This window comes from Protopterus annectens, chromosome 8.part0, assembly GCF_019279795.1.
Source record: "Protopterus annectens isolate FY-2018-M chromosome 8.part0, PAN1.0, whole genome shotgun sequence".
Taxonomy (NCBI): Eukaryota; Metazoa; Chordata; order Ceratodontiformes; family Protopteridae; genus Protopterus; species Protopterus annectens.
In genome coordinates, this window is record NC_056741.1 from 1561129373 (window position 1) to 1561151827 (window position 22455).

The following is a 22455-nucleotide window of genomic DNA, read 5'->3' on the forward strand; positions in this document are numbered from 1 at the left end:
TGTGACTTTGTACATGTTACTAGTAGTCCAGAATATCCACAGTCACATTGTTTAGCTGAACGTGCAGTGCAGGGTAGAAAGCAATTGCTTGAGAGGTCAAAGTGTGACAAAACCGATGCCTATTTGAATCTACTTAATCTCAGAAACATACCCCATGATGATATACTTGTCTCGCCTGCTCAAAGACTTCTATCGAGGCAAACCAGAACAACATTGCCTATCAGTTCCAGTTTGTTCAGGCCTAAAGCTAAGAATAACAAGACTATTAGATTTCAACTCAGAAAGCATTCTTTCCAGGAGTCCAGCTATGACAAATCAAGCAGATTTCTTCGTACATTGAAAGATAGAGAGACAGTGAGGATACAAATGGCAAAAGGTTTTGACTGGATTGGTGACGTTACAGGTATATGTATCGAGCTGAGATCCCACTTCATAGAATCTGAGGGTATGGAGTACAAGAGAAATCACAGACATCTTCCTGTATCAGAATCTATGTCATAACACCATTTCCATGATATAGACTTTAGATCTCAGAGCAACCTAGACAGTGTTCCTGTTCCAGAAAAACTTCTACTTCAATTTCTAACGATGTTCCTGATGTCCCAAAAGTTGAACATTCAGCAAAGGCAGTCCCAGTTGTTAAATCTGATTCTAGTTTCTATGTCACACGATTTGGTCATATTTTCAGACCTAGTGTGAAATACACAGACACCTGGACTTAACTATATATATATATATATATATATATATATATATATATATAGTTCTGTATAATTGTATGACCAAGAATTATTTATATTGATTGCATGTCAATTACTGTTTTAACATTGCATGATTATTTCTCAGAGGGAGGATGTAAATAGAGTGTGTGTGCTGTGTCTTTAAGAAGAGTTTCAAGGACTGAACGTACTAAAGGCTATGGTCCTGGATACCAAATGTAAAGATGTTACATGTTGTTACACAGTACAAACTTAAATTGCTAGTATAATGTTTAAAAACATATTAAACGTTTCATAAATATATAAATACAGTTATACTAGTGTTACATAGGAACTTGTACATTCTGAGTGCTGAACTCTATACCCTTGAAGCACTAGTACAACTGTATGGATGTAGGCAGTAAAGAAGTCCTGGAAAACCTGATTCTGAATAAACTATTAAATTCTTGTAAGATATATTTTAGAAAGAAAATGTGGGCAGTCAGTTGTTTCTGCCTCCCCTTGAGTATTGGAATAGGTTTTACCTTTTAAGGTTTATTTATTTTGTTTAACTACTCAGAAAGGTTGAGAGGGGTAAAGAATGTAATAGGATTTTAAAGGGACTCAAATCTAGTACAATCAGTCTTATTTAAACTCTGATCAGCTGCAACTAACACATTTTAACAGCACCAAAGGTTATATGCCATTTTTGAATCATTGTACAAACTCATCTGTAACAGAGCTAATTAAGAGACTAAACAAGTGACTAAAAATATTTACTGAGAGGCAGAATAAAGTGCATTTATACTGTTCTTTATTTTCTTATGTCATGATCTTCACAAAGCAATTAAACTCTTACATTAGATCTCAATAATCTGTAACAACTGTCATTAGCTCACAAAGGGTATGCAATTATTTAAGAACACCAAGGTCCATCCATACTGTCAAATGTACCTGAGAGATCGGGAGGAACAAGATCAAATACAACTGCTGGACACATGATTAAGAATCAGTTCATAACCTGAAGAAGAACGTGTTTCACATTTATTTTGAGTCAGAATCAGATAAGCTACTGAAGTTTTGTGTTTTATTTATTCAGTTGGCATTTTCAAATGTATGTACTGAATTAATTCACTGTTAAGGTTAGCCCAGGGAGAAATGAATCACACTATGGCCAGACCAACAGACTGGCCATAGCTTTATGAGGTTAGAGCATGCCTTGTTGAGAAGGTGTTCTCTGAAGGCATTACACCCACTGATAACAAACAAGCAGTGAGGGGAAGAAAAAAAGCAATGTTTACAGTGTTAAAGCATTTAGGCTGCATAACACCGAGGGCTAAAGTTCTACATCTCAGTCGACCTGTGTTTGTTTCACTGCTGTTGCATGAGAGGAGCTGACCAGAGGGGTTTAAGAGGAATAAAGATGAATGGCTGTTCACCTTTTTCAGAGGAGAAGGTACAGGACTGTACCAAGGCACACCTGATGCCATAAAAAGACAAATGCAGTGGTAAAAGGGGGTAGGGCACAGGGTAGTTCCAGTGCCAAGCGGGTGACTGCTCCCTTACTTCAACCCCATGTGTGCATATTCTTCCCATCAAGATGTCTGTGGCAAAAAAGGGTAAAATGTTAAGATGTAACATCAAAGTGTTAAAATTTTAGTGAGCTGCAATTGTCAGAGGAGACTCCCCTGGCATCTTGTACTCTGCCTCCCAGTCCCACTTACAAAAGGTGCTGCACCAGATGGGAATCCAGGGGTTAAGCAAGACAAGAGACATGGATCTGGGGAGATCAGAGCACTAATATATAGAAATGTCTTGCTACTAGACCCTAATAACTAAGTCAACTGAAGAGACAACTGCAGGAAAAAAAGTTTTTAGCTGTTTCTGAGAGATTTGATCTGAAATGGTGACATCCCTAAGCTGATCAATTAGACCCTGTCTTTTACTGGCATCTTAACAAATTACAGAAATTTCCCTGTATTAGTTTAAGAGATGTGTTTCACATTAGTCACTGAAGTACAGTCAGGTGGGGGAAAGTGTAATTCATTCACCTGTTGAATGGAAATGTCCAAGTTTCAATTAATACTGAGAAGAAAACTCCAGAAACATTAAAGCATTTGAAGTCGGTACAGCTAAGGAACATCTTAAGACATTTTGAAACAGCAGAAAATATTAATTAGTGACCTAAGGCAATAATGTATGTCTTTATATACAGAATAAAAACTGATTCCATAAAGCAGTGGTTGCAAAGTTTATTTGAGAACACAGAAATGAGCATCATTGTGTGTGTCATGGTGGCAAACAATGAAACAATTGAGCTAAAATATAATTATTGCCACTAACTGAAATAAAATATCTTTTAGATGTGCAACATTCTTAACTGGTATTTTCTGCATGTATAAATCATTCTGTTGTGAAATGCTTGCATTTGGTATTCCATCAATATTTTTTCATTTTTTATTGACTGCTCTGATATGTATTAGCATACAGGTTGTTGTGATGGTCAGATTATGATTGCCAATGCATCATTTCTGTAGAGTATTAATGATGAACTACAATATTTGAATCATTTAAGGTGCTGGAAATTTTACTCATTTGGTAAAATGTGGCAGCCCCAAAATGGCACATCAGACAAATTTTCTGGTCTGTGTGTAATTATTGTTGAGTTTATCAAGTTTCCCATCTTTCCTGCAGAAAATGAGGAACAGTAGGCAGGCAGATGCAGCAGGTCAGTACTATCAGTTGCCCATCTAGTTTCCTGAATGGGAAGGTCCAGCTGTTATAGCAGATCTCTTCCTTTTTCATAAACTTTATCCAGGTGATGTAGGTTAAAGACGGTGAAGTATCAAGTCACAGTTGCAGATGTCTAAACAGCTTGTACTGGCTGCATTACTCTCAAATAACCAACGCATGATGTCACATTAAGCCTCTGTCTGGTGGCAAAAAAAAAAAAAAGAAAAATTGTTTTTTACATGTCTGATATTCTTGTGTTAGTCACTGATGTAGTAATAATGCAGAGACTCGAACAGTTAGTGCAGGTTATCTGTACTTATGGGTATAATGTCTCAAGTATAGTGAGTAATTTCATCAGGGGGTGACCAATAGGAGCCTACGAATGAAGACTGAGAAAAGGACTAAAACTGTGGTGAACTCCAGAAGTAACTGAAACCCCCACGGATGGCCATATGCATTGCTACCCATAGTGTTATGCTTGAAAGGCAGCAAGTTTAGATGACATCATTCTCATCAGGGCACTGAATGGCTTATATTTTGTTGAAGACTGGAATGAACGGCACATGTTCAAAGAATATTTAGATGTCAGTAGAAAGCAATACCATCTCAGTCCCCCCTTTGCATCCCTGAAAATAAAGTCTTTGCTAGGCAGTCCAGCACTTTTCTGGTAGTAATATATGTATATATATATATATATATATATATATATATATATATATAGATATAGATATATGTATATATATATATATATATATATATATATATATATATATATATATATATATATATACATATATATGTATATATATCTATATATATATATATACATATATATATATATATATATATATATATATATATATATATATATATATATATTGATACATATATATATATATATATATATATATATATATATATATATATATATATATATATGGGTCTATATTAGTTCATTGAAGTTTACTTACCTCGAACGGCTGTTCATTGAACCAATATCATTAAATGGCCATTCATCAAATGCTCAAATCAGCAAATGTTTTCTTCCAGGTAAGTAAACTAGTTGGCCAGTACACCATCCGAAACACAAACACATTAAATTAAACCCAACAAAGTGGTGCGCTACACCCCCATCCCCTACATATACATACCAACTCCGAGATCATACTACAGTGGAGAAAAGGGCAAATGTTTGTATGTTGACCAACTAGTTTACTTACCTGGGAAAAACGTTTCCTGACTTCAACATTCGATGAATGGCCGTTCAGTGATGTCGGTTCGATGAACAGCTATTTGAGGTAAGTAAATCTCGATAAACTAATATAGACCCATATATATATATTCATATGTAATGTATAACCTCTTACTGTAAAATTCTTATGTTGTCTAATAGTAAAAAATGTTTGACTTTTTAAGGTCCCAGGATCAGTCTCCTGTCAGCCTTGTCTTGAAGGATATTACTGTAGTGATGAAGCAACCAGTGAAACAGTGATGCTCGCAAACATGGCTTGTCCTCCTGGACTGATCTGCAGCGGGGGTTTGAAAAATCTACCCAATCATAGCAGTGGAGCCTGCCCAATAGGTTATTATTGCCTTCGAGGAGACATAGTAAGTAAAAGCTGTGCTTTAATGCGAGCAGGCATTAATTCTTTGACAGTGATTATAGTAATGACAATTTATTAGCAAAAACTAAATGCATTATACAATGAGAAATGAAACTATGTGTATTTTTTTAATTACTACAGATATCAGAATTTCTTTAACGGGCATTAACTTATGGAAACACTAAACACTGCCAGTTAGATTCTGTCCTAATCAGGCAAAATCTAGTTGGAAATGTCGGTCATTGAAGACTGCAAGATATATCCCATTGTTGCCGTTTTTTTTATATTCATATCGATTCCTGTCTTTAATGGATCCTATATACACAAGGGTATTGCATTAAAGATGTTTCATGAATTTAGTTGGCAGGCTACTTAAGTGTGAAATTATTTCTTCTATTACTTCTTCTTATATAACTGCTGTGGTGGTGCTGCGGTAGCGTTGTCGCCTCACAGTAAGACGTTGTCCTGTTCGATTCTCAGCTAAAGCATCTTCTGTGTGGAGACGTGTGAATGGGCATACCTTCGTTGAAGGTTGCGCATCAGGGCTGGCAACTCAGCACGTAAAAATCTACTGCCAATCATTAGCAGACCGGAGTTCCGCTGTGGCGACCCCTAACCGGTCCCCTAACCGAAAGCCGAAAGACACAACTTCTTTTGGCTGCTACCGTTGGGGGCCGCCACAGCAGATCAGCTGTTTCCATTTCTTCCTGTCCTCTGCATCTTGCTCTGTCACACCAACCACCTGCATGTCCTCTCTCACCACATCCATAAACCTTATCTTAGGCCTCCCTCTTTTCCTGTTACCTGGCAACTTCATCCTTAGCATCTTTTTCCCAATATACTCTGCATCCCTCCTCAGCACATGTCCAAATCAATGTACTCTTGCCTCTCTGGCTTTGTCTCCAAACCTTCCAACCTGGGCTGAACTTTTAATATACTTATTCCTAATCCTGTCCATCCTCGTCACACCCAGTGCAAATCTTAACATCTTCATCTCTGCCACGTCAAGCTCTGACTCCTGCCTTTTTGTCAGTGCCACTGTCTCCAACCCATATAACATAGCTGGTCTCACTACCCTCTTGTAGACCTTCCCTTTCACTCTTACTGGTACTTGTCTGTCACAAATCACTCCTGACACTCTTCTCCACCCACTCCATCCTGCCTGTACTCTCTTCTTCACCTCTCTTCCACACTCACCATTACTCTGAACTGTTGATCCCAAGTACTTAAACTCATCCACCTTCGCCACCACTACTCCATGCATCCTCACCATTCCTCTGTCCTCCCTCTCATTCACACACATATATTCTGTCTTAGTCCTGCTGACTTTCATTCCTCTTCTCTCTAGAGCATATCTCCACCTCTCCAGGGTCTCCTCCACCTGTTCCCTACTCTCACTACAGATCACAATGTCATCTGCAAACATCATAGTCCACGGGGACTTCTGTCTGATCTCGTCTGTCAACTTGTCCATCACCATTGCAAATAAGAAAGGGCTCAGAGCTGACCCTTGATGTAATCCCACCTCCATCTTAAACACATCTGTCACTCCCACCGCAGACTTCACCGCTGTCACACTACCCTTGTACATATCCTGTACCACTCTTACATACTTCTCTGACACTCCCGACTTCCTCACACAATACCACAACTCCTTTCTAGGCACCCTGTCATATGCTTTCTCTAAATCCACAAAGACACAATGCAACTCCTTCTGACCTTCTCTGTACTTCTCCATCAACACTCTCAGAGCAAACATCGCATCAGTAGTGCTCTTTCCTGGCATGAAACCATACTGCTGATCACTAATCATCACCTCCCTTCTTAACCTAGCTTCCACTACTCTTTCCCATAACTTCATTACATGTATATCTAAGTTTTCTAGCAGACTTTGTTTTTATAAGGATAATTTATACTTTTGATCCCTTTGTATCATTTAAGAATTCCCCCTTTTTAACAGCAGTTTTATTAAGCAAAACACTAAGTACTGATTACTTGTTTATTCATAGCAAAAACAGTCAGCTAACATATTTTTAGCCATACACTTCATATTTTTTAAACATTTCTCAGTCTGTAAGGCATTAGTGGGTCACTAAACACGCTGGTTACTAAAAAGTTGTTGCAAAACTTTAAGACCTGGTTTGTGAAATGTTACTGAGTAGGCAGCTGCAAAAGGAAGACAGTTTTACCCTTTAGCAAAGCATTGTGGGGAATGTTCTGAGATATTACAAGGAGTTAAAATTAGAAGAATAGTAAAAACCTGTAAGTGGAAGAATGCATTGAGTAACAATAGCTAAATGCAGAAACCTTGTTTTCACTTTCCTGGGAATACTGACTAGGTCTAGACTTCAGCATCATATGGTCACTCAAAGAAAGTAATAATGCTTTAGGGTATTTCATTATCTAGAAGCTTGAATTCAAATTAATTTGTGTTTGTGTTTTCATCCAGCTGCTTTTGAAATTGTTCAAAGTCTTGTCTTCATATATGTAATGGTTATTGGTTTCAAAGTTTTTTGGAAGATACCACATCAAATATCTAATCCTTTTTATTCTGTTTTTGTCACAAGATTGTTAGATTCTTCATATTAGCTTCATGTATACTGTACAGAAACAGACTCAGAGAGACGTTAATTTCTTAAAGGGCAGACAGCTAGCTTTGACACAGATTTTCTTTAAACAGTGTATACAAGGCAGAATAATTAAAACGATTTTAGTTTGATTTCAAGTTTCACATTTTAGCATTATTTATTCTTTTTGTTATGGTGGCTTTGTACCCTTTGAAACAGGTTCAGAAGTGAATGCTGCTGTTATCATTTACACATAACTAGAATATTTTGTTCTGTTATGTTATTGTAGTGTGAAACATACTGCAACTGTTCTCATCTATTTTCATTTGCAGAAATTTCTTCTGTGATACAAGATTATATTTTTTGTTGGAAGTTATATTGAGTTAAGTATTCAGCTGAGGTATCGTCATAAAATTAGAGTAATGTCATACTTTTTTAAATTATGGGAATTAGTGAGATGAAAGTAAAAATTCCGAGGGTGATGCAGTGGTAGCATTGTTGCCTCACAGCAAGAGGTTCTCCCGTTCAATTATCGGCTTGGGTTGGGAGTGCCTTCTGTGTGGAGTCTGCATGTCCTCCCTGTAGTTGGGTGGGCGTTAGAAAGGCATGCGTAAATTGGCGTTCCTTGGTTCAACATCGAGCTGGCACCTTGGCGTTTGTCAAAATCTACTGCCAATCATTAGCGGACTGGAGTTCCGCTGTGGCAACCCCTAACCGGGAAAAGCCGACAACAACAACAAGTGAGATGAAAGTAAAATAGGGCGGCCATGGTGATGCAGCGGTTAGTGTTGCCACCTCACAGCAAAGAGGTTCTCTGGCTTGATCCTTGGCTGGGGTGCCTTCTGTGTGGAGTCTGCATGTCCTCTCTGGGGTTGTGTGGGTTTCCTCTGGGTGCTCTGGTTTCCTCCCACATCCCAAAGACATGCTGTAGGTGGACTGGACACTGTAAATTGGCCCTAGGTGTGAGTGTGTGCACGTGTGTGTGCTTTCTGTGGAAGGCTGGGTGCTGGGCTGGCAACTTGACACCGTAAAACTCCACTGCCAATCATGAGCAGACAGGTGATCTGCTGTGGCGACCCCTAACTGGGAAAAGCTGGAAGAAGTAGTGAGATAAAAGTAAAATAAGAGCTTTTTAAGAGGTTTAATGGCATACCCTCCAGCTTATTATAAACAACCTCAGACTACACAACAGTGGAGTTTAAAGAGCTGAGTCTTATTGGAATGCATGTTGATATATATATATATATATATATATATATATATATATATATATATATACACACACACAGATATAGATATCTATCTATATATATATATAGATATATATATATGTGTGTGTATGTGTGTATATATGTATATATTAACTAAGAAATGAACTTTGTGACATGTTTCACGAGCAGACAGGTGATCTGCTGTGGTGACCCTTATGAAACATGTCTTTCTGAAGAAGTCTTGATAATAAATAAGACAAAAGCGCTAAAGTTCTACAAGAGTTGTTGGTGTGATTTACTATTTTTTGAATGCTTTTATTGTCACGAAGTTCATTTCTTAGTTAAAATTTCTTCTCTTCGTTCAATTTTTTTTGAGTGCGGTTAATTTTAGTTATATATCTAAATATATATATCTATATATATATATATATATATATATATATATATATATATATATATATATATATATATATATATATATGGGTCCCCTTCAGAAGATCGACTGAACATAAAACTGAACTTCATATGGTCGAAATCATATGATCAACTTTCCAAAATGTCAAAGCTGTTATATGAGATTGCGGTACAGGGAGGATCTGGGAATTTACCCTTTTCCCCACTTCAGTGCAATCTCAGAGTTGGTTTATATAATATCCGAGGCAGGTGGGTGCATGGGGGCTTGCTCCCCCTGCAAAAATGTAGATTTCTGTTCTTTTCCATTGATCGACTTTTCAGAAAGTTAATCAAATAGTCTCGACCACATGAAGTTTGACTTTCTGTTGAGTCAACCTTCTGAAGTTAATCCATTATATATATCAGTATAATTTTATTTTTTATTTTATTTTACATTTGTTAACCGGGATAGTCTGACTGGACATGAGTCCATTTACAGCAGAGGCCCGGGGAGAAAAGCTCCAAATTCTTATACAGAAATGATAAACGTATACTGTAGGTAATGTTCTACATTATTTAAGATTAATAATAAACATATTTATGCACACCTTATTTTGCAATACAGTTCAACAAACACTTACATTTACAATGCACTTGTTTTTAAATCAGCTTCCAGTTATGATAAACAGGTTTCTGTGAGTATAATAGAAAAACAAGCAGATAGTGGTTAAAGATGATTATACTTAGTAGGAAGACAAGATTTGAGAGTTAGTCTGAGAGGGGATTACGTTTTATAGTGGGAGTTCCTGAGTTTGTAGAAGATCAATAGGAGACTGCATTAATCCTTCCTGCAGTGGAAGTTACTGAGTTTGTAGCAGAACAATAGGAGACTGCATTAATCTTTGCTGCAGTGGGAGTTACTGTATAAAGGAAGTATAAATGATGCATGCAGGGGGTGTGTGGGGTGCATGGTACCCCTGCAAGTTTAACTTTTTTTTTTTTGTGCATTTTTCAATTGGCTGGTCAACCAGTGCTGTTTGATCATTTGTTGTTCAATATTTTTTAATATATTGATATTCATATATATAGCTGGCTAATTGATAAGTTATATCGACAAACAAACAGATGGTCAACACGTGTGCGAGACTGACATTCCCCCAGGTTGGGGAATATTCCCTTTCTCTGGGGATGGTGAGATCTTAGTGTTAGTATATGAAGCTAGCATGGGGTGGGGCTATCTTACTGCAAAAACACTTGTATTTGGTTTAATCCACTCCATGGTAATCCTGAAGCATGTGCAGAAAGTGACAGCATTTGTTGTTTTAACATTTTAAAGTTGATATTCTGGGTGTCAGTGTAACTGGTCATTCAATCAGCCACCCTACACACACATACACACACACACACACACATATATATATATATATATATATATATATATATATATATATATATATATATATATATATATATATATATATATATATATATATACATATACACATACACACACACACATACACACACACACACACACACACACACACACACACACACACACACACACACACACACACACACACACACACACACCGGTTCCATTTGGAAAAAATGTTGAACTTCATATGGTTGAGACCATATTATCAACCTTAAAAACAGTCAAATCAGTTGTATGGAAACTGTAGTACCTTACCCCCACTGGAGTGGGATCTTAGAATTGGTATGTATAATTAGCAGGTGGTGTCAGGGATCCAGGGGGAGCACTGCAGAGTTTTCTTACTTTTTGTTTTCAAAATTACAAAACTTCAGTCAAATGATCTCAAGCATAAGCAGTTCGATGTTCCACAATTTCACGGTAGCAACTGTAGCCAGACATGCACACACACACACACACACACACACACACACACACACACACACACACACACACACACACACACACACACACACACACATACACACACACACACACACACACACACACACACACACACATATATATTTTTTTATTTATTTTATTTTGCATTTGTTAACCGAGGATGTCTGACTGAGCTGAAAAGGCCCAGGGAGTAAAGCTCCACATAGAAAACTTACAGATACATTTAGATATTTAGACATGATCAGTACACACACAAATTACAATAGACATGTTTTTACAGTGGTATGCAGCACATCAACAGTCACAGTGGAGAGAACAAACAAGAAAATATTAATTTAAAAATAAAGGTAATTAATAGATTTGTGGTGTACAGCTGAAATTTGGAACATAGGCAGAATACATACATAGTACACAGGTACAGTACATACATTTTACATTAGCCAGTGTTGTGAGTAAGAGTGAAAACTATTATCAAGTACTCTAGGTGTAGTATTTGTGCCTTTATCTGCTTTCACTAGCCTAGGGAGCCTATATATACACACACACACACACACACACACACACACACACATATATATATATATATATATATATATATATATATATATATAAATTTGCTGTTCTGAGCATTCGAGTATATCACATTTTGAGATTCCAAGGTCAGACTTATGGTGTTCGATATTTTGGAATTTCGATAATGTAATATAGACCCCATATATTCATAGATGTATACACACACATATATCAAAGTGAAAAATAATGTGCATGGGCAAAAGCCCAAAATATTACTGTAATTCACTTAAAAACTTAATAGAGTAATAGGATTCATAATAACATGCATTTTGTGAAGAGTAAGAAGTGTGAAACTCTAATGTCTGGCTTTACTAACAGTAATCCTCTATATTATATCAGAAAGTCAAACAGTTTTATAAGACACAGGGAAAAATGTGAGGTACACTGAGGGATGCTTTACAAAATCAGGGACAATTAAGATGTGTCACACACACAAACACACGCTCACACGCATGCACACACAACTGAATGTCACTGATTAATTGTGTGTAAACAAGCACATGTGAATCTTTTAATATCATTTTTATTTCAGGATCCAAAGCCAAGGCTTTGTCCAAATGGGACGTACAATGATCATCTTGGACTGGGCAGCTTGTCTCAGTGCACACCTTGTCCATCTGGGAAGTACTGCTTCAGTAATGGAACAGAACCACAACCACTAGTGGAACCGGTAGGTGAAGCATTTGAATGGCACACTGACTGTGTGTAGATTTATTTTTAAAACAATGTGCTTTTAGCAACATAGGTGATACACTGTGTCTTCATAGCCAGTCTTTTAACTTAAAATTGAACATTTCTGTGCTTCGACTGATCAATTTTGTTTAGTTCCATTGCTTTTTCAACCACTGAAGAATATTGTGCTGTAGAGTGAGTTGTGTATGTATGTATGGTAAAAGAACCATTTGCAGTTAAGAACTTCTGAGTAAAAATGTATCTAAGCTTTCCTAAAAATATATATTTTGTCATGTATCACTATGCAGTTGACTGTATGTTACCCCATCCATTTGTTTATCTCACCATATGTTTAAATCCATTTGCACACTGTCACTCTCATTGTTCCCGCCAGAAGTACGTTACAGAGTCCACTAGGAAGTTTATCATTTCAGTCTGAAATACCCCTTGGATTACAATCTCTAGCACTATCTTTCCCAGCCATCTACTGTATACATCACAACCCATTATTTAGCCTCCATTTCATTAAGTACATTTTCATCACATTCTTCTATCATTTCTGTTTTTAGGATTTATATGTTCTATATTCTATTACTCTACTCTTTCTTTACCTCTCATGTCTCTGGAACTACTAACCACCTCTGTACAGATTCAGTATTACCTTGGTCCCATGATAGAATACTGTTGAGATGGCAGGAGTTTTTTTTATTTATTGTATTTATTGATGTATATATTTGTATTTTTAACTATTTTATTTGTGGCATAGGGTGGCCGCTGTGGTGCAGTGGTTAGTGTTGCTGCCTCACAGCAGGAGGTTCTCCGGTTCGATCCTCTGCTGGGGTGCCTTCTGTGCAGAGTCTGCATGTCCTCCCTGTGGTCACGTGGGTTTCTTCTGGGTGCTCTGGTTTTCTTCCACATCCCAAAGACATGCTGTAGGTGGATTGGAAACTCTAAATTGGCCTTGGGCATGAGTGCATGCATGTGTGTGTGCCTTCTGTGGAAGGTTGGGTACCAGGCTGGCAACTCGACACCATAAAACTCCACTGCCAATCACAGGTGATTCGCTGTGGCGACCCCTAACTGGGAAAAAGCAGAAAGAAGATTTTATTTCTGGCATGGTATAAGTGGATTATTTCACTAGAGAGTGTGGTTTAATGTTTTTTTTGAATTTCACATATATATTTTTTATGATTATATGCCTTTAAAAGTTTCATTGGTGATAGTTATTTAATTGAAGGTTAATTAATGTGGTTGAGATGGTTTATATAGTGGGGTGGACTTAATATTTTTTATCTGATGAAGTCCTCTGTGGTGGAAGAAAACACAGTCAGACTGTTAAGCATTAATAAAGTTGTGTACTATTTCAATTGGAGCGTTCATTTTTGCAGTTTTGCTGACTTCCCAGGTGCTTTGCTTATTTTTGTTTTGTTTGTTTGTTTTTTTGTCTTTGCTGTGGTTTTCTGTTACACCTCTTTTCTCCTCTTTTTTTTTGTAAGATTATGAGGGATCTTAATCACATTTGCTTGGATGTAGGAATTTATGACCAGCTTGTGAACCACGGCGGGGGTTATATGACTTACAAGTTCTTATCAAAAGGACATACAAAAGGATATGATTGATCTTTCTACGCATCTCTCCAAAGCAGAAATGACACTGGTCTTAGGTGGTATTTTACCATCACTCAAAATCATTCTGAGAGTTAAAGACAAGATAATTGGCTTCAGTAATTGACTCTGTAGCTGGTGTCATTCTGTGAGAACGCACTATGTGTCAGCTTGCAGAAAGGTGTTTAGTAAGCCTTCCTGCTTTGTTGGGATGATCTGTACCCCTCTTACCAAGGCTTTTGCATTCTGGCTCAAGATTTGCATATCTCATAATACCCTTTTCTTTTTTTTTTCAGTACAGTCCATCTGCTGTCATTTCAATCTAGTGAAATATAATTCAGAATGTATTAATGTGGTTACGACACATGGTATTGAGAAAAAAAATCTGCAAATTTGAAAACCTCCTGCAAATGGAACATGTATGTATGTAATTGCAGAAACAGGATCTCAAAGCAATGAAAGATCTTCTTCTGTTACTTTGTTTAGAGAATATCATGTCCTCCAACTTAATAGTTCTGATGGTATATCAGTATTTGTCCAAAATACTCATATTTGAACACTTTGATGTTCAAATTACCCTAAACAAGATTAATTACCCCTTCATCAGAAACTATGGAACACCTATGTCTGTAGTGACCACTAAGCCCATCTCAACAGCTTAGCCAAAAATTCCATTAATACGAAATATTAAATCATCAATAACCCCTTTTTTTCATTTTCTGCATGGGGTTGGGGTATTGTGTCAACTTTTGCAATCTTTCTTGATTCAATTCCTCTCTCCTACCTTCTTCAGCAGTGATGTCTGAATGTCACAGGTCTTCTCTCACCCAATCCAGCCATCTCTTTGCTGGATATCCACTTTTCCTCTTGCCTTCTTCCTGTCTGGTCCAAATCTTCTTCACCAGATTGCCTTCTGCTTTTCTGCATGTGCAAACCACTGTAATCTGTTGTCTTTTGACTTACTCTGCAATTGGAGCTACTTTGGCTTTTGCTCTAATATCCTGATTTCTTCATCTGTCCTATAGTGTGCATCCTACCACCCATCTCAGACACTTCATTTCCATCACCTCTAGCTTCCTCTGCCTTTACTGCTCAGGTTTCTGTACCATACAGTAGTACTGATCACACCACTGTTTTGTACTCCTTATTTTCAGTTTCTTTGGCATTGTTTTGTCATATACTATCCCTGATAGGCTAGCTTTGACATGTTCTTTCAGACTTCCCTTCTCCTCAACCAGACCTACCACATAACTGAAGCTGTTAACCTGTTCCACTATTTTATCTTCTGTCTCAGTTCTCAGCTTCTTCTGAGTTCCACAATTCGCTGCAATTACCACTGTCTTAGCGGTACTCAGTTTCATCCCATGTGCCTTCAGTTTTACATTCCATTCCTTTTTTCCTTTGCTGAAGTTCTTGCTCATACTCTGCCTGTAAAGCCACATGGTCTGCATACAGCAGCTTTGTTGATCTCTCCCCTCCAACCTGTATGTCAGTGTAGTCCATCAGCAGTATGAAAAGCAGACGGCTCAGAGCTGAACTCTAATGCATCCCAGTGGGAACGCCTCTGTGAGTCCAAACACTATTCGTACTTGAGTCATTAGGTCCTTGTATATAGCACAAATTCTACCAATGTTTCTGGGACTTCAAACCATAGCTGGGCTGCCCAAATCAGCTTTCTTGGAACATTATCATATGCTTTCTCTAAGTCTAAGAATGTCCAGCTGGACTCTCTTCCTAGTCTCTAACTTCTTCTCAACTATCTTTCTCACTGCAAACAAACTGAACTGCTAAGCTCACATCTTACTTTCTACTTTTCTGCATAGTCATTTGTCAGTCACCCTCTCCAGAACTTTCGTGCATTGTGACAGGAGACTGATATCTCTGTACTGCCCACAGTTATGGATGCTCCCTTTGTTCTTGTACACTGGCACTAGTATGCTTATTCTCCAGTAATCTGACATACATTTTTCTCTCCATACTGCTATAAGTATCCTCAGGAGTCATTTCTCCCTTATCTCACCCACCATCTTGATCATATCTGCTCTGACCTCATCTGAGCCTGCTACTTTTCCTGACTTAATTTTTCTTACTGCTGTTCTTACTTTTTCTATGGTGGGCTCCTTTCCTCTTTCGTTGTAGGCTGTGCCTGGGACAGTACAGCTACTGTGGAATTTTTTTTTTCATTCAGAAGCTGCTAAAATCTAGATCAGACAAATGACTGGTGCCAGAACCATGGCCTAAAACTAAATGAGAAACAATACATTATCATATCCTCTGGGAAGTCAAATACCCCTGCAGACTATATCAGTAATACACCCCTAATAGTAGACTTAGAGTTGAGAGATCTAGGTACACAGATTGCTAGTAGCCTGAACTTTAACTGCCATGTGTACAAAGTGGTAAGGAAGTCCTTCTGTGTGGCACACATTATAAGTAAAGGTATGGCATCCAGATACAACGAAATTATAGTTTACTGAACTCAGCCCTCATTAGACCAAATATTGAGTATAATGTGCCATTGGCATGCACTTGACTACGCACAATAGCAGCTGGAGTGACCTCAAAGGTTCCTCACAAATTAAATACAGGATGTAAACATGTCCTATTCAGACAGACTAAAAGCCCTATCCCTTTATTCTGTCTCCTACCAACTGTAAAGGGGTGACTTATGCCTGAACTACAACGCACTCACAAATCCAGTCCTGATGGAGCTGCTACACATTTGCAAATCAACCTGCATGAGGGTAACCAGATCTAGGGATATAAAACTTAGTGACTGAAACAAAGCATGCTGGAGAGACAGATGTTTCTCAGAGACTGCCCCTTCTTTAGAGCACACTTCCTATTCACATTAAGCAGAGCCCCTCCCCAGCCCTCCTCAAAAGTAATTTGAATCAATGGATGGGGAATCACAAATCACACCTGGGTTACTGCCTATGTCTCTTATGGACAGGGGCAGTCTGTAAGATCCTCACTGTATAAACACAAATCCATGCCATCCTCTTGCCCTTAGGGGCCATATATTGGGCAAAACTGGGTTATATTGGCTAGGTTTATAAGGGTTCCTAAGCCTTTAGTCTAGTAATTTCCAATGAACGAATGAAAAGTACCATTTCCATCTGCATTTGATTTCCTGTGGACTGGTGAGCAGGTTGTTGCTGGTATCCCTTATGAAGGGTGCCTGACTATCTTCTTTTTTTCTTTATCTTTCTGTCTTTTGCCTGGCAACCTTGTTGTTTCTTTGTACCATCTACTGAGTCACTTTCCAGAAGCTGGTAAAGTGCTTCTGATGCCTTGCAAAAATGCTGAATTGACTGCTGGACTACTAAAAATGAATAAACACAGGAATATCTGCACCATTGCCCTATATATCTCATCTGGTAACAATATCTCTACCCTCGAAAATATTATCCTATGGGCTTCTACTGAAATTAACTATGAAACTTACATTTTAGGAGATGTAAATATTGACTGGAATAAAGTCAATAGTCCCTCTCCCTCCCTATCCATTAACCTCTATAACTTTATTCAAATAATCCCCTCCATCACCCAAACTAACAAAATAAATCCCCCTGGATCCACTATAGACTGGATCCTAGTCTCTGATCCAAATAAAATAACCAACTCTGGCACAACTCCTGACACCATTAGCAACCACCTCCCAGCTTTCATTCATCTCTCAACTAGCTCTTCCCCACAGCAGCATCAATACATTTTCACTCGCAACCTCAGTAGCTTCAACCCCACAACTTTCTCAAACAAATGAACTGGCAAATTCTAAACACCGTTCCTCTTGACAATGCAATAGACTACCTCAACTCTGTCTTCCTAGACACTCTAAACTCCCTAGCCCCTCTAAGAAACAAAAGGATAAAAATTAATACAGTTCCTTGGCTATCTAAAGATACAAAACAAATTATGCACCAAAGGGACAAACTATGGAAGCTTTACCAAAACAATAAACTGCCCAGTACCTTGCTCCAATACAAACAGCTCCATAACCTTGCAAAACAGCTAATCACCAAGGACAAAAAATCCTACTATATCAAGCTCCAGTCCAATAACAATAAAAACCCCACGCTATTCTGGAAATCAATAAACTCACTCCTCAATCCAGGCTCCAAGAATAATCCCTGTCCTGACCCAAGTAAATCTGACCTTGAACTAGGCTCTGAATTTAACTCATTTTTCATAGAAACTATTTCTGACCTGACCAAGACTTTTCCCAACAATAACCCACCAGCCCCTCACTCTTCCCCATCTAACTCTCCTAATAACCCTCCCCTTATGTTCGAGCTCAAACATGTCTCTACTAACTTTATAAAAAGACTTCTGTCCAAACTTAAACCTTGCCCTAATGCTCCTGACAATATTCCCTCCTTCTTCCTAAAATGTGCTGCTGATGGTATAGCTCTCCCAATCAGGATCATTATTAACAGATCTATAAAGGAATCATACGTCCCCAAACTCTGGCGCTTAGCCTATATTCTTCCTCTTCATAAAGGAGGCAAAAACACCAGCATCTCAAATATCCGCCGTATTGCTCTGCTCTCACCAATCTCCAAAATCCTAGAAAAGTGCATCCACCTCCAACTTATGCCTTTCCTGACCCAAAACAATCTTCTTACACCTACCCAACATGGCTTCCACCCAGACCATAGCACTATAACCGCTCTACTCTCTTTCCTAGAAACTATCAATCTAGCCCAAGATTCAGGGCACTTGGTTTCTACTGTTTTGCTTGATCTGTCTAAAGCATTCGATACTGTTTCCCACAAACACCTTCTCTATCATCTCTCAAACCTCCATCTCTCACCAAACACTTTATCCTGGTTCTCCAGTTTCCTATCAGACAGATCTCAGGCAGTCAAATGGAAGAACTCCACCTCTTCCTTCTTACCTACCCCAACTGGCATACCACAGGGATCCATCCTTGGGCCCATGCTTTTTAATATCTTCATCTATAACTTTCACACTATTCCTGATGTCAAAATCATTCAATACGCAGATGATTCAACCTTAATCTGCTCTGTCTCAAACATCTCTGAATTGCTGACTAAAACCCAAACTGCTTTTTCAACAACCGAATACTGGATCTGCCAAAACCACCTCTCTCTCAATGCAAATAAATCAAAAATTCTACTATTCCCTCCCACAAAGACTTTCTCCTACGACAAAAATGCTTTCAAAGTCCTTAGTCAAACAAACTCACCTATAGAAGTGGTTCCTTCCGCTACTTGGCATTACTATTGACGAACAGCTTAAGTTTGATATCCGTATTCAACAAAATATTAAGAAAACCCACCAAAAGCTAGGTAAGCTGTACAGGAACAATTGCTTTCTCTCCAACTCTACTAGGCATACTCTGGCCACTACTTATCTACTTCCTTCCTTATTACATGAAGCCCCTCTCTTAACTAACCTGTCCTCCTCTAATACCTCCAAACTAGAAAACTGCTACAATAAAATCTCTAAATTTGCCACCAAATCCAAAACTTCCACCCATCAATGCCTTGCCCTACTATCCCTGAATTGGCTTGAACTCCCAATCTACCTAGATTACCTCCAACTCACCACTGCACACAGACTTGTATTTCACCCAACAAAATGTCCAGCTCTAACAAATATCCTTCTCCCTTATGCCCCCAACAGAACTCTCAGATCTGAACATCAAAACTTAATTGCTATCCACAAACCTAAATGTCCTGCTGGCCAACTTCTCCTCTCTGTCTCACTAGGCAAAAAATGGAATTCTCTTCCTTTCACTCTAAGAACCATACCAAACTGAGAAAACTTCAAAACCCAGCTTTTCAAACACCTGTCCACTAAATGGAAATGTACCTGCCTTCACCTCACCTAATCATTCCAAGTATATGCCCTCAGGGGATTCTCTCTCAGGTTCCTAAACTCTCTATAATCTCCCATAGCTATTTTCCTATGAGTATATCTAAGCTTTCCGCAACTCTTATAGCTACTTATCACATGACTCAACTTTGTAAATATTGTAAATAGCTTCTTACTTTAAAAGTGTGCATGTAAAGTGTATCCACATTTACTTAAATGTACGTATGTAAAATGTTTCCACATTTAATACATGAGTGTTTGCTCAAATGAAACTGTATAACCCTTAAGATCACCCACAGTGAATTTTGTTGACTATGCGTGGCACTGAATGTACTTATTTGTAACTGTACTATATAATGTATCTTTTATATTTTTGTATCTTTTGTATCTAAACTGTATAATGTATCTTGGAGCTTTCTCCCCAGGCCTCCACTGAAAATGGGTCATTTGGGCCCAGTGGATTTCCCTGGTAATCAAACTGGAAATAAATAAATAAATAAATAAATTGTTCTTTGCTTTTGAAACTGCTATCTTAGCTTCCAATAGTTGACGTGCCCAGTGACTCTCTGACATTGTACATGCTAACTCTATTGTATAAACTTTCAAGCTGCGTCCGGTCAGTGAACTTACACTGAGTGTAGCAATCCTTAGTTCATGTTTGGCAGACTGACTGGTTTTACATCCAGCTTTCTCTCAACAGAGGTAGCCCAGATAACCCAAGCTGGGCAACTGGACACCAGCCAGCCAGTAGCTTACTGACCCCCCCAGAGCTGCTGGGTTTTATGTTGGGCACACACTGGCCAGTGAGGGCACATGCACTTCTCTCACTGTTAGCATGGGTCCCTGGCATAGGTCAGGTTCTCAACCTTCTTAGTGCTGGCAAATACCCATGCCCATTTTCAGTGAAATTAGTCAACATGACTGAATCACCTACAGCCAATTATCACACAGTCAAGTGGCTAGCCCCATTAATATTGACATCTTAAATTGGAGGATTTAAACTATATATCAGTAAAATGACTGACCTTACACCACCAATAGTTCATATGCCAGTGAATTTTTGGCATTGTACATGCTAACTCCATTATATAAATAGTTAAACATCCTACTAAGGGCCCAACTATCCCTGATCCTATCCTCACAAATGTGGCCTTTTCTTGCACACTTCTATGTACATTATCATCCCTTGTTAAACCAGACCATAAAGCACAATTTCTGGCTCTACTGCAATTTACTTACCATTTAACCTTATCTGCTTGTCTTCTCCAGGTCTTTCAGATGTTCTGATTCTGTTGTATTATTCATTTGTCTGAACTGATGAATTTTCTACCTGTAAAGCTAGAACTCTCTCCTGGGCACCCTCCGTCAGCTCCCCACCATTACTTTCTTCACCAACCAGCTTTAAGTGCACATTCAGCAGCAGAAAGAGTGTAGATGCCATTTATTCACTGACCAGGAAAGTCCAATTAGGACAGAGCCTATTGTTCAGCAGAGGCCTGAGGAGAAACACTCCAGACACATGTCTTTGGGACAAAACCCAGATAAACACAGGGAGGATATGCAGACTCTGCACAGAAGGCACCCCAGCCAAGAATCAAACTGGAAAACCTCTTGCTGTGAGACAACAAGGTTAACCGCTGCACCACTGGGCTGCCCTTTAGACATCTGTAACTAAAACAGCTAACTTATTTGACTGTTTCTATCTGCAGTACAGCATTCCATGTAGTACATCTGTTGTGAGTAGGTGTTTTTTTATTAATTAATACAGTTATTTGCCTTTTACTGATCTTTATGTATTGCTATTATCTGTTTTTAGTGTTTTATTATTATATTTCATTTTATATCATTGTAACTTTCTGTTAGACTCCACCTACTTTGTCTGTAACTAGGTTCTTACCGAAAAGAAGCTCAGGTATGAGAGTTCACCAACCTGTTTAAAAATAAAATAGTACAATTATAATATTGTCAAATATCATTTTACAACTGCTCATTTTTGGAAAATTTTTGAATGTTAGAGGACAGTTAGAAGAGAGTCACATGATTACAAACTCCTTTACATTTATATCATTTCATTATCATAATTGTGCCTGAAGATACTTAAATGTATTTATCCTTTGCTGACCAGGTTATTCTAGGGTTACCACATGTCCCTCTTTGCGAGAGACAGTCCCTCTTGGGGCAGCTGTGTCCTATGAAAAAAAATTAAAACATGACAAATGTCCTGAGATTTTTTGACAAAAAATATTGCCCAAGTTTTCTTTAATAGTTGCATAAAGCATGTATCTTTTATCTGAAGTGCCTAAATGTTATATGAAATAGCATAAGCAACTCAAATGTTACAAGAATAAGCTAAATGTTACAAGAATAAGCTTTTATTTTTGTAAACAAGTGAAGTTCTTACCTTTGCACTGGCTGTGGGTATGTTTTTTTGTCTTGCAAAATCTCACGTTTCTACAAAAAGTTTTTGAGCATTTGAAATGGTGGCAACCCCAGGTTATTCCCACTAAGCTATTGGTCTCTTTTCAAGGGAGACGCAAGGTAGTATTTCCACTATACGAATGATGCACTGCAACATCAACAATCCAGTCACCCTGAATGGGAATAGAACCTACAGCTTTCTGGTCTTCCAGCACCAAAAAAAACTGTGCTACCTGTTGTGCAACTAACACTAAAATGG

The 22455-nt window shown here is 38.1% G+C and overlaps 1 protein-coding gene across 1 annotated transcript in view; it reads left to right on the forward strand.

The window, feature by feature from the left end:
• Positions 1–22455, forward strand: part of LOC122809546 (neurogenic locus notch homolog protein 1-like) — a 2715638-nt gene that overhangs the window by 2141178 nt on the left and 552005 nt on the right. The window contains exons 15-16 of the mRNA XM_044081127.1: positions 4848–5039; positions 12191–12328. Coding sequence (XP_043937062.1) covers positions 4848–5039; positions 12191–12328 — 330 coding nt within the window. The remainder of the gene's footprint in view (positions 1–4847; positions 5040–12190; positions 12329–22455) is intronic.